General features: G+C 42.0%; 1 protein-coding gene across 1 annotated transcript in view; it reads left to right on the top strand.

The window, feature by feature from the left end:
- Window positions 1-13,390, top strand: part of gemin5 (gem (nuclear organelle) associated protein 5) — a 31,004-nt gene that overhangs the window by 4,754 nt on the left and 12,860 nt on the right. Inside the window, exons 6-16 of the mRNA XM_030068215.1 lie at window positions 846-978; window positions 2,581-2,746; window positions 3,436-3,648; window positions 5,029-5,114; window positions 5,350-5,432; window positions 7,657-7,793; window positions 10,266-10,339; window positions 11,051-11,232; window positions 11,697-11,836; window positions 12,471-12,642; window positions 13,023-13,247. Coding sequence (XP_029924075.1) covers window positions 846-978; window positions 2,581-2,746; window positions 3,436-3,648; window positions 5,029-5,114; window positions 5,350-5,432; window positions 7,657-7,793; window positions 10,266-10,339; window positions 11,051-11,232; window positions 11,697-11,836; window positions 12,471-12,642; window positions 13,023-13,247 — 1,611 coding nt within the window. The remainder of the gene's footprint in view (window positions 1-845; window positions 979-2,580; window positions 2,747-3,435; window positions 3,649-5,028; window positions 5,115-5,349; window positions 5,433-7,656; window positions 7,794-10,265; window positions 10,340-11,050; window positions 11,233-11,696; window positions 11,837-12,470; window positions 12,643-13,022; window positions 13,248-13,390) is intronic.

The raw sequence follows: 13,390 nt of genomic DNA, 5'->3' as shown, positions 1-13,390 counted from the left end.
CAGTAAAATGTAGCTCAGTCTGAAAAGTAAAAGTAGTGGTGAAGAATGATTCCTCTCTCAGAGTGTAAAGTTATGTATGCATTAACCTGTAAGAATTGTTTTAAAGCTACATTAAGCAGTGTTACATGCATTTTGTTGCAGTAAAATGATCCCTGGCAATGTGAGAGTCATCACCGTGGCTTCCCTTTCCACCATACAATTTACAGCCAGCCTGCTGTTATCGCCTGGTTTGAGCTTTCTACATGTCGGTAGCAGCCAGAGAATAAGCTCTGCCTTCCTCTTCACCCCCTCGCTGTTTCAACTTCATTCAAAACGTCTCTGAAGCTGCACATTCTGCAGATAAATGTATCAAAATTTCAGATCAGTTACACAAGTGCCTCTGTCACGGCAATCAGCAGAGCAGAGTCAGAATAATCCAATTAATCCGATAAGGGCTTTGTGAGAGTGAAATGTTGCCCTCATTTCCATCTCAAAAAGCACATTTCCCTCCTTAATTTTCAATTTCATTAATCAAAATGTAGAGCATTGAAAGTGGAGTCTCACTAAATGGAAATAGTCAAGTGCAGTGCCACAACCTGCAGGAAATGTTGTTGGCTACTTCACACCTCTGTACGTGATGAGTTAATTTCCAAAAAAAGAAACATTAATGGCCAACTAAATGAAAAGAAAAGTAAGAAAGAAAATCATTGCAGGATTTACCGACTGTCGTTATGCAGCTGAGCCAACCACATGCACACTGGCAATGGATGACACTGAGTAACCAATGAAAACTGAAAGCCCACGATCGGCCAACTCCTTTTCATACAAACACAAACACTCTGCTGGATCGTCTGCTCTCTTGCCAGGCGTGATGACCCTGAAGCTGCCTTACCTGAAGAGACGAGGCTCTGGCGTCGACCCGGCGGTCAAAGAGAGGCTGTGGCTCAGCGTGCACTGGCCCAAAGGAAGGCCGACACAGCTTGTGTCGAGCTGCTTCAGGTATGATCACATCTTTGTGAGTCAAAACATCAGATGGAGCGTGATTAAAATGGGATGGTGGTTCACGAACCAGTCAAGCACAAGTGTCGTAGGAAGAGCAAATGCAGTCCTGCCTGGAAAAAAGAAAAAACGAATGGTGTGATGTGCCTCCATTTCCCTGTATTTTTCCCCACAGTTGGTAACATGAGTGTCCCATTAATTTATACAATTTAAATTCTATTCCTGTTTGTTTTAAAATTGATTCTTGCTTACCTCACAGCAGGTTTTTTATTGAAAACCTTGCAAGGCAAAAATCTCCATCTTAAGCCATTTAGGGCCCACTCACATTGGCAAGTTTGAGCCCGTATTGTGCTAAAGCCAAAATCTCCCCCTCCCCAGTCCCCGGCTGGCCTGCACTCACATTACCTAAAGCCCAAACGCGCCCAAGCACGATTGCCCCCGGTGTGCACGTCATCACGTTGAAATACGACAACAGGCATGGCCCGACGTCATTATAAATCAATGTAGTTCAAATACATCATGTCTTCCTTTTAATTAAAAAACGTTTTTGGTCCTTTTAATCAGACATGGGATGTTTATTTACCTTGACAGTTTCGGAGGTAACTTCCTCCTTCTTCAGAAAGGTCCAGCTGACAGCCGGAGCGGCACCTGGCAGATCCGGCAGACCGGGTGACCGGGTGGCCGCACACTGCGCGGTGCTGCGGCCAGTGCTGGCCGGTGCCGACGCGGTGCCGGCCAGCACCAGGTCTGCCGGATCTCCGCACACAGACTGCTGTACTTTCATTATAAACCGACAGCACAACGGACATGACACAGACAACATGGTTGATTATTGATTGCGCAACGCGGCCATTCACCGGTAATCGCGCTGCGCACATTAAACAATTTTGCAGAGGCAGGAGGAAAGTTGCATGATTTACGTCCGCGCACTGCATGCGTGACCGTGCATGTGCTCGTGTACGCGCCCGTACCGCACTGAAGCACACCCCCCCCCAACCGTGCCAGAGCGGGGGAAGTGTACTGTATTCAAGCACGATACGGAGCGATCACACTGGTCAAAGAATCCAGATTTTAAGGGCAATCGTGCTTGGGCGCGGATCAAACTTGCCAGTGTGAGTGGCCTCTTAGTCTCATAGTCGTCGTTAAATCTTGTTTGTCTTAAAACAAGGTGAAAAAAATATCTACCAGCGAGATGACATAGTGACTCTTGTTTCCAATGCAGTTTGAATGTTTAAGTACAAATATGTTGAAACAAGGCAGAATGAGGTAAATCAGCCCACCCTTAATTCAAGAAAATTCGGAAACAAGTTGATTAGTATCAGAAACCAGTGAGATTATCTCATCCCACTGGCAGAAACAAAAAGATTTTAATATTAAATATGTCACTAAGTGACTTGTTAAAATGGTATTTTTTTTCCTCGGTGTAGCGGATCAGAACATATTCTGGGTGGTCTTTGAACTGAACTGAACATACATACACACATAAATGTAACTTCATTCACTTATTGAACTTGCTTGTGCTGATGCTTCTCTCCATTTTGTTTTTATCTGTGTGTGTGTGTGTGTGTGTGTGTGTGTGTGTGTGTGTGTGTGTGTGTTTAGTGGTGAAATGGTGATGTGGGACTTGACCAGGTCTGGGAAGCAGAAGTGGAGTCTGTTCGGGTCGTCGTCGGAGGGTCAGAACCACAGCAGGATCGTCTTCAACATGAGCTCAGTCTGCCTGCAGGACGACTCAGAGCTGCTCATCAGCACCTCCATGGACAGAGAGGTGGGACCCGTCTTTTACTGTTATTACATCACATCTAAAGCTCATTTTCTTTAGTCTGGATCAAGTGGAGAAGTTCACCTTGTGTCATTTTTGTATTTGGCTTGTTCAGATCCCACCACACAATTACAAGCATGTCAAGGCTTATAAACAGAAGTATCAAAAGTAGCTCGTTTTGTTTGTGGTTTTGGTAAGCTGTCATCCTGCCAGGTCCAAGGTTTCAGTGTTGTAGAGCACATAAAAACGCAGAATACTTAACCTATTGGTCAATTAATCAGTAAGTCAACTAATTTTGATGATTGATTGACTGTCCTTTATCAAGTAAACATGCCAAACACTTGCAGATTCCAAATTCATTCTTACTTTTCATCATTCATGTCATAATAAAATTAACACTTTGGGTTTTTTTGGCTGCTGGTCAGACTAAGGAAGCAACTTAGACATACTTATAATGATATAATAATTAATAGTTATTAATAATAATAATTAATAGTTGTTGCCCCACATTCTAGTTACTGTAACTACTTAGTGTCACATGTCAACATCTGTATCCTCCTACTGCTGTGTTGTGGGGTCGTTTCCTGTAGTTTGTTCAGATTAGGTTTTGACTCCGCACCTCAGTTAATCTGGAAGAAGACTGAGCAAGTGAACTTCTTTATACCAGCAGTGTTGGTTGACTGGTGTTTTCTCAGGTCAAGTGCTGGGACTTGGCGTCTCTGGAGTGCTGCTGGACGCTGCCCACCCTGGGGGGCTTCGTCTATGCTCTGACCTTCTCGCCCGTGGGTGCTGGCTGCCTGGCGCTGGGCGTCGGCGACAGCATGATTCGGGTGTGGAACACCCTGAGCATTCAGAACCAGTACGACACCCGCTCCTTCTGGCAGGGCATCAAGTCCAAGGTCACAGCGGTAAGACTCATCACAGCGTCATTTCTGTTTGTGTTGTTTCTCATTGGCAGATTGTTGCTTTTTGTTTTTTGTTAAATTATTCTTTCTAAATCCAAATCTACTTTCCTTGTCTAATGGAAGATCCTGGTGTTATTTGCTGTTTGACAAGATATACAGGCTTTTTTTAAATTCACAAACAAAAATGTGTAGCCCTGTGAAATTGCGTAAAATGTAAATACTGTTTGTTACATCTATATAAATAAGCAACAGTTTAAATGACCAACAAAGGTTGGTCATCTAAGGCAATCAGTCCATCAGCTTGTTAGTAATTGGTTTTGCTTTTTGGACTGTCTTGGATGTGGTTTTCTGAAACACTGCTCGTGCTGAGAGTCGACTAAGAAGTTTTGCTTTGTTTGCTTGCTTGCTTCTCTCAGAGCATTTCACATTGCCAATTGGTGTCTTGTCATTTTCAGTCATATTAAGATACTACCGCACAGCTGACACTGTAGCTAATGTGGAAAAGTAAATTATTATAGGCATGCAGATTGATCTTATTTAAGGCCTAATGTAGGGCGATGGATCAGCGTGTAGCTTGCATTACATGGACAAGTTGGCTCTGGATGCTCAGGAGTGTCTCCACTCAAATCCAGTCATGTTTCACGCCAAGGTTTGGCCTTACAGATATACGGAAGCTTGCGGAAAAGATCTTTAGGATTAGAGCAAATCACATGAGAACACGGGCTCTCATGTCACTAACAGGTATCGGGAAAAACAATAAGAGGGAAAATACAGGGTGTCCACAAAGTCTCTTTACAATTAAAAAAAAATCTATTACAAAAGCAATTGATGAAAAATGTTAATCAGATTTGTTCTATGTACTCAGTGGTTATCAGAGTTTTTAATCACATTGGACATCAACAACCTGAAGCAAAAGATCACTGGTGCCATTGCCACCATTGATGAGGCTCTGCTACAGCCAACATGGCAAGAAATCGAGTACCGTCTTGATGTGCTTCATGCAACTAATGGTGCCCATATAGAGGTGTATTAAATGAGGCAAAAAAAGAGAAGAAAATGATTGCAATTGCTGTTGTTGTTTTTTTAATTGACTGTTCCAATATCCAAAAATCATGACTCATCTTGAATCAACATAAGTGCATGCAGTAAGGGGTCGGACACTGACTGTTGCAAGATTATAGTAAGATCCACTTAAATGATTGCTCAGTTGGCTTTATTTCCATTAGCACAGTGAATCAGACATTCACTAACATTCTGCATTCAGATCAAAAACACAGACTACCCATGGAGCATGCTGTCATGGAACTGTGTCACCATCAGCCAAGCTTGTGACTGAGCCGAGCCCTGACCCATAATTATTATTTTTTTCTTTATTCATCACAGCTGGCCTGGCATCCAAAAAAAGAAGGATCTCTGTCTTTTGGAACAGACGATGGTAAAGTCGGAATCTATGATGTCTTCTCTAACAAGTAAGGACAATTGTTTTTTGGTTTACATGTATTTAAGTTGGGGAATCCAGTGGTGTCGACGCTTTGTCATACCAAAAAATAGATGTACAAGTTTGCTAACTTATCATGAAATTAAACTATTGCTTGTATTCCTGGCTCCTTCTCAGTAATCCCTGTGGCCCCAGATTCACGTTTAGGGAGAAGTTGATGTCGTCCATTCATGACTTGACATTTGTTTTGCTTCATCTCTTCCCAGGCCTCCTCAGATATCGAGCTCCTACCACAGAAAAACAGTGTACACGCTGGCCTGGGGACCCCCAGTCCCCCCAATGTCATTTGGTAAGTTCCTAATGAACTCGTAGCAACTGCTGTCGTTTGTTCTCAACACTCTGACCCAGCAAAAACTCAGAAACCAGCGAGTCAGCGAAAAAGCTCCAGCATCTCTTGACGCCTTTTGTAATCTGCTTGGTAATTGAATGAGCTCGGAAAAACGCTTACCTCCCTCCCCTTCTGCCGCTCGTGGGGAAATCAAGACGTACAAAGTTAATTTTACCATCTGTTGGCAGATGACATTTTGATTAGCGTATCAGTCACTCCGCTTTGAAGCCGTAAACGTAATTGTTGGTGGTGTGAACAATCTGCTGATGACTCGTGGCTCCTAAACTAACAAAAGGAGCTGCTAATTTGTTTACACACCACATTGGCGCCGGTTCAGTTCACTTTTCGCTGCGATTGCTCTTGTGGAGGAGCTGGAGTGGAGTGTTCGATCCCATTGGCTGACATCATCAAGATGATGTGCAATGAGAGTGCAGAATGATTGCAGAATAAGGACCAGCTGCTGCGCCCACGGCCGAATCAAGACTGTCAGCTGTCACAATCCACTCTTAACTGTGTTTGCTGAAATCTACTGGGTGTTTTCAGCTACTTTTAAAAAGTCCTAATGTTGTTAATGACACGTTTAAAAGTCATTAAATAGTCTTAAACTTGATTTTATGTGGTCTTAATTTCAGCATTTAATCTAGTTCTATTTATTCATCCATTTCTTTTTGTCAAAATGAGTAAAGTTCTTCAAAATTGTTTGCCTGCTGATGCTAGTCCCGCCTTTATCCTGACCTGTTGCACTTACTTGCTCGAAAATGACCCAACATACTTTATACTGACCTGTAGAGAGAAATCCAAGAAAATCCTCGGACTTAATTGTCCAAAGTTTTGTGGAAAAAGTCTTTTTATTTATTATGGTTTTCTAACCTGAAGGAAACGGAAGGTGCAGTTCAAAGAATTGAGTTTAATAACCCATCATATGCCTGCCTAAAACTGAAGCACTTCAGACCTAGAATACTAACCGAACCTGACAGGCATTCTTTTTTTTGTGTCTGACCCGACCCAAACCCAAGATTTTGCTTGTTGTTCCTCAGCTACGTTACATTTATCGGCTGAAATAGCCTACGTGTTGCCTTCAGCGTTGTCATGTAAACTTGAGCACTATACAGGAATTTGCCCAGAACAGACAGTAGTTCCATCATTTTTCACTAAAATACCGCCAATGTGACCAAACCTGACCCGAACATAATTTCTAAATATTTCTCCGAACCCGGCCCGACCCGTCAAGTCCTGATGGGCCCTAGTGAAGTATCCACACTCTAGTGCATGCACACAGTATACACAATATTTTGACCTTGTGCTCTTTCCATGAAACATACTGAACAGATGAATCCAGGTGAAGGCTACAGTATGTACTACATCTGCTGCAGTCATTAAGGGGAATTGTTGAGGTGATTATGCAAGGTCACACTGAATTTGAATTTGGATGTGTTGTACATTTAGGAAGAGGCCAGTTTCCCGGTACCTGGATAAACATGCTGCATCCAATTTTTGATTGAAATGGCAAATAATTGTCGGCATTTGTTATAATCTACATGACACGGGGCATCAGATAGAGGGGGTTTACATCAAAGATATTACATTAAATCCAAAAAGTAATGAACTATTTCAAAATATGTTTAGTTTGCTCCTGGTGTGCTATCACAGTTAGCCATCCTGTCGTCCAGATCCTGTCATTTACAATGTCTGGTGTCCAAACCAATCAAGAACACATGAAGAAATATCTGAACTTCATTTTGCTACACTTTCTTTCTGAGAATGAGCAACTGCTGTCCGGTCAGAGATCAACACCTCTCTTCTTATATCCAAATAACCCTGTGGTTTAGGTCTGTCTCTCGAAGTAAATTTGGATTCTCAGTCTTACCACCCACACCACAGTTTACTTAAAGAACTGAGACTCACATTTTCAGATGTGTGTTCATTTGGTGCCACCAGATTTCAAACAGCATTGTTATCACCTTGTCCGACAAACCAAACTAGAGAAAAAAAAAAAGAATGGATAACCGAAATGTTATCCAGAGCGGTTTACCGTGAGTGTGCAAGTATGGATGTAATGTCAAGTGCCCAAGGAAACTGTGATGAGACATGAGTATTATGGGGATTGCCTCGGTCAGTGGATGGCCTCTAACAAATAAATCATATATAATATAATTCTGTGTGTGTGTCTGTGTGTGGTCCTCAGGTGCGGTAGAAAGCAAGCCATCCTACAGCCTGTACAGCTGTGCCGGCGAAGGCGTAATCCTGCAGCACGATCCCTGTAAGCTGAGCGGGGAGGCCTCCGACATCGACAAGCTGATTAGAGACACCAACAGCATCAAGGTGGCTAGAACACGCATGTTTTCCTTGCTTTGACAGTGATATTTTAGACTTTTAGCACATGTCTTTTAACTTGCGGCCCGGCATTTGGTCAATACTTTTGCAATTGTATGGACTGATACCAGGATTGTTTTATCCAGTGAATCTCCTAGCACCGTTTATTTGATTTCTTTAATCCAGAGTGTCTTACAACAAGTAAAGCTAGTAAATAGATCATCCCCCACAAATGATGCAGGCACACCTTGGGCCAGTCAGTAACTAGATGCATCCTCCATGTAGGCTTGATCACAATCAGACCACTGGTGCAGCCATTTAAAAAAAAAAAAAATTATTTATTTATTTTTTACAGTTGATAACTTTTTGACTTTTAATTAATAGCATTCCCATTAAGCCAGTCAATGCGGTTTCTGTAAATGCCAGAGCATAGAGGCAAAAGGCATCATCCCTCAAGTGTAATCAAGATCCCTCCAGTGGTGTGAGATATTATCCTTATATTAATAATTTTTTCCTAGAATTATCATGCCCCCCATCAAACCAGTCAATGCCATATGTAAGGATAGGTGGATTAATGTTTGAAAATGTTACCCTTTGGATTCAGCACCCAGCAGAATTACTAAAATCGATGGTTTGAGAGAGCAAACCTGACGAAGGAAAAATGCAAAACACGTCATTTACTCCGTGGTTTTTATGGCTTAATGTTATCATGTAGCCAATCAATACAGGTGTCAGTCTAACTAATCCTCCTGTGCGCTGGAGGACTAATTATATAGCTGGATTTATGTCATAGGTTTCATGTTAGGTCAGGTCATGCTTTGGTGTATGAGTCAGAGTTTTTCAAAGTTTGACAGTTGGACCTTCAGTTAGAGCAGAAATTTTCAAATAAAGCTGTCAGCAATCACAAGTAAGTATGAAACACTCATTTTTAAATCACGCAGCCGTAAAGAAAATGGATGTTTGACTGAAATGCATATTTTCTTTGCTGCTGTGTAAATTTAACAAAGTGTTACATACTTATTTGCGAGGGTTCACAGCTTAATTAGAAAATTTCTGCTTTTTGGGTCAGCACCTGTTGCAAAGATAAGAATTTTTGAGCATGCCTATTCTCCTATTCATACCTTCATTTGTAGCGCCACCACTAGGTCAAATAGTGTAACATTTAGTGTAAAAACACCTAAACACAGTGGGAAGAGAGATCATGCTTCCCGTTTTGACAGCACCAGACCAGTGGTGTTTGAGATGAGATGGCAGAAAAACAGATACAAGACATGAAACAACAATGCTAAAACAGAATGTCAGAAAAGATTTTGAATATTCACCCATCACCAACAACACAATGCTTGTTAGAAAAAGAGTCCAAGGCACAGCTTTGATTTTGCTACTTGGTGTGAGTGTAGATTCAAACAAAAATTGAATTGAGGAGCTACATCAGTTTGTTTCCTTGTTTTGATGGTTTTTTTTTTTTGAAAAAAGGTCAAGTTTGGACAAGCTTGTACACATTTAGGTATAATATCCAAACTCCAGTTAGTGCCTTCAGTTTTGTTTGTGCTGTGTTGGTTAATGGACTCTAGCTTCCATCTTGTCCTCAAACACCCTCAGCCTCATCTTCAATCTTCACCTCTTCCCTGAACTTATTACCTCCCATCTCGTCCTTATTTCCATCTCAGCTCCATTTTTGTCCCCCACAATCAAAGATTGAGTAAGGGACTATGGATTCGCATCCTTATGTCCATCCAGTGTGATTTCTGAGGTCCCCCCTGTTTTGGATGAAACTTTGGATGATGGATTTTGACACTGGAGGTCTAACATCTTGAACACAACCCTGATTGCTCCACCACAGCACCAACAGGCCAACAGGGCCCCAAGCTTCATGCTTGGACGCTGTTGGGTCCTCTGAGGAGTGATGTGTTTTTACACTGATATCCAGTTTCCACAAAGTGAAACTGACTGGCCCATCAGGGCGCCATCAAAAGGTCAAAAGTTCCCAAGCTTCAAGCAGCAATCAGACACTTCACATCACACATACAAAAAAAAAAAACAAATCTCAGTTACACCCAGGGTCACCACTCATGGGGGACGTCATGGTCACTGCTGATGTGTCTACTCTTACTCTAACATCCCTCTCACCACCAGTCTCCTTGTCATCTTACCTTTCTTATCCTCTCACCTCCACCCTGCCCTCTTACTTCCCTCTCCACATCTTCTTCCATCTCCCCATCTTTGCCTTAGCTCCATCTCCTCCATCATCCATGCTTGCACCTCAAACAAATGTGAACCTCACTAACTCCTGACAGATGCACTTGAAGGTGGACCATGATCTCAGGCTTTTACTTGTGTACAAGGTCTAACCAAGCAGATGCAATCTTTGTTTCTTGACTAACACTTTTAAATTAGGTTATGGCACTTTGGTGAACGGGCTGCTGAATGTACATTGGGTTGAATTGAATTGGTTGTGAAGGTGAGCTCTGCTTCCCACAGCACAAACTGTCTCCACACACCGATCTCAGCTGGAAACCAAATGGGAAAGTCGTCGCCATTGGCAATGAAGATGGGTAAGTGAGTCACCTGACTTGACCCCTCCAAGCCCTGAGAGGAACCATTTTATCATATCAGGTTGCTTTGGGTTCATGCTTGGTTTCATGCTTTCATGCTTTGAAAAAACATGAAAGTTTGAAAAACCTTCATATATGGATGGTCCAGTGTGTCAAACTGTTACCTTTTTGATGGATAATCAAATGATTTATCTTCTAGATACCATCATTTTTATTATTATATTCTACTGCATGTATTTTTCATGCAATACAAACTGTATAAGCACACTAATAGTTGTATCTTTCTCTCGGAGCATTAAAGCTTTTATTGAAGTGCAACCCAAAAGGACTGGACATTATGCTTAGCTCATCATTTAGTTTGATTTATTATGTAAGCTTCACAATTTAATACAGCCATGATATGTAATAAAGATGAACAAGTTCAGTGTTCGTTTCTTGGCAACAGATCTTTCTAGCAATGGCATCAGCTTTCTGGAATATAACCAATTTAAAAATGATCTTATTTTAGAGTGCAAAAAATGTCATTTTGATGCACAGTTTATGAAACTGTGATGGGTGAGCTATCTAGTTTGTGATTACCACAGCAGAATAAAGTGCAGCTGTAATATACTGAATTTGAGTATATTGTCCCATTCCTAGCAGTCCGTACTTACTGCTATTCAGAGATCCCTGTGTCTTCCTGTTCCATGCCTGATCACATGCCTGCTGCAGGTCCATTGACGTGTACCAGGCTCCCAGTCTGAAGCTGCTGTGCAGCATCCAGCAGCACCACAAAATCATCAACACGCTGCGGTGGCACCATGATCACAGCTCCCAGCCAGAGCTGCACTACCTGCTGGCGTCCGGCTCCAGCAATGCCAAAGTCTATGTCCACAATCTGCGCTCCATCATAGGTGGGACCAGTTGTCAATCAAATCTCCTCCTAATTTTTTTAAAAACATTTCTTAATGTGTTGCGAAGAGGGTTTTGCCTAGCATGTTTATACTGAGTGTCTTTCACATTGTCTTTTCTTCACAGTTAAATTGTTCATTGTAGCTGCAGTCTGTTAGTTTGTGGAACATTTTTCAAAACTATTGCTCTTTCCACCTGCAAAACAGAAAACGCCCTCCTCTGAGATGAGAAGACATCCTAGGAAACGTAATAAATTACTAAGAGACGTTTTAATAGACAGGTCAGGCTGAGAGGAACATGGATTCAGCACAAAAGTAAATGATAACTCTTAATCTCAAAACAACTCCAATGCACTGAACATCACAGATGGATTATATCTAACAATTAAAGTAAGGGTGGATTTTTCCTTTAAGTGGGTCTTTGTTTATTTAGCTATGTATTAACACTGGTGTTTGTTTCTCTGCAGAGAGTCCAGCAGACAGTCCTGTGGTGTTGACAGAGCCTTATCGGAGGCTGTGCGGTCACACCACTAAAATCACCGGCATGGCCTGGAGTCCACACCACGACGGCCGGCTGGTCACCGTCTGCTATGACGGCACAGCCCAGGTCAGCACAGGCACCAGGCATTAAGACTTTCACACCACGATAAGATGATATTCTTGTGGAAACATTCAAGGCTTCACACTAAAACTAAATGCACTTTTGCCTTCAGGTTTCAGGCTTGCTACTTTAGTGTCTCTTAAAATCATGTATGGATTTGCTTTGGTCAAAATATGTTTGAAAACAGTATCACCATTATTCATAAAGGCATTTTCTGATATTGATAAGTCATGATATGTCTCAGGTTAAATATTCAAATTAATGTTCATCCTATTGAGCTGAATTCTAATGTAAGGGTTGATGCCAACAAAACTGTAGAATTTCCAAAATAATATTCCTGTGTTTCATGTCTAATTCTGCACCCCAAAATCACCATATCATCATAATATGATTATACTGGAAGATGGCAATATTGATTAACATTGATTAACGATAATATTGAATTATTGCTCAGCCCTAGTTTTAAGTAATATTTTTTTTTTTATTTTTACCCAGTTTTTAATCTTAGGCATTTCCCCTTTTTTGCTGTGTTGAGTTCATTATTACTTGTTTTAATGTCATTTTGTAGCGCAGTATATAAACTCTGCCCCCTCCTCCTTTCTAATTTACTTATTTCTTGCTAAATGTTTGTCCTCCCCAGGTGTGGGACGTCCAGCAGGAAGCTGCTGTCTGTAACTACCGGGGTCATGTCGGCCCTCTGCTGTGTGTGGACTGGTCTCCTGTCGACCCTGACGTGGTCTGGACTGGAGGGAGGGACTTCACTGTGCAGGAGTGGAGACTCTCCAAGCAGGAATTCACAAAGCCACCCAAAGGTGACCAACTATAACAACAATCTCCCCCTCTTCTGACCCCTTCAGGGTGTATTCAAATCCTTAAAAAGCCTTGAGAATCATTAGTTTTGATTTCATAGACATTTTATCAGGCTGAGTTCTTCTGCATTAGGGACAACATGTCTGATGTTATAAACCTCTCTCTGCCTTTATACTTACCTGCTGGGAAAATGACCCAACTCAATTTACACAGTGCAGGTACAGGTGTGAACTGGACACTCACCTGTAGAGAGAAATCCATGAAGATCCTTGGACTTACCTGTCCCAAGTTCTGTGACCTGCTGGCTACCAGGCTATCTCTCCATTTGTGACGGGGAAACTAAATATGGAAGAAACGCTGACATACATGTTTCCACCCTCAGGAAAAAAGATGCTCGAGCTGGTGGAGAAGATGAAGGTTAATCCTAAAAAGAAGAAGAATAAGAAGGCAGGAGGAGCGACCCCGGCAGAGATCTTGACTCCTTCTGTCAACGGAGAGCGGGGAAGAGGAGGAGAGACGGCTGCTGCCAGGGAGGAGCTGTCTGAAGATGAGGAAGCAGATGGGAGCTCAACCAGCAGCTCTGTCAAATCTACCGTTCTGCTGACTGGTAAATGTGCTCTTCTCTGCTCTGGTGATCTGGTGCTGGTACAAACAGCAGAACTGGCACTGCATGTTGAAGTGTTTTAGTTTGATTTTGTGTTTGGTTGGTTGTGCATCTGTATTTTAGTTTGGTAGCCAATATAAAGACCT

The sequence above is a fragment of the Myripristis murdjan genome, chromosome 14, assembly GCF_902150065.1.
Source record: "Myripristis murdjan chromosome 14, fMyrMur1.1, whole genome shotgun sequence".
In the NCBI taxonomy this organism is placed as follows: domain Eukaryota; kingdom Metazoa; phylum Chordata; class Actinopteri; order Holocentriformes; family Holocentridae; genus Myripristis; species Myripristis murdjan.
Note: the sequence above shows the minus strand (reverse complement) of the source record. Positions and strands in the feature narration are given on the sequence as shown.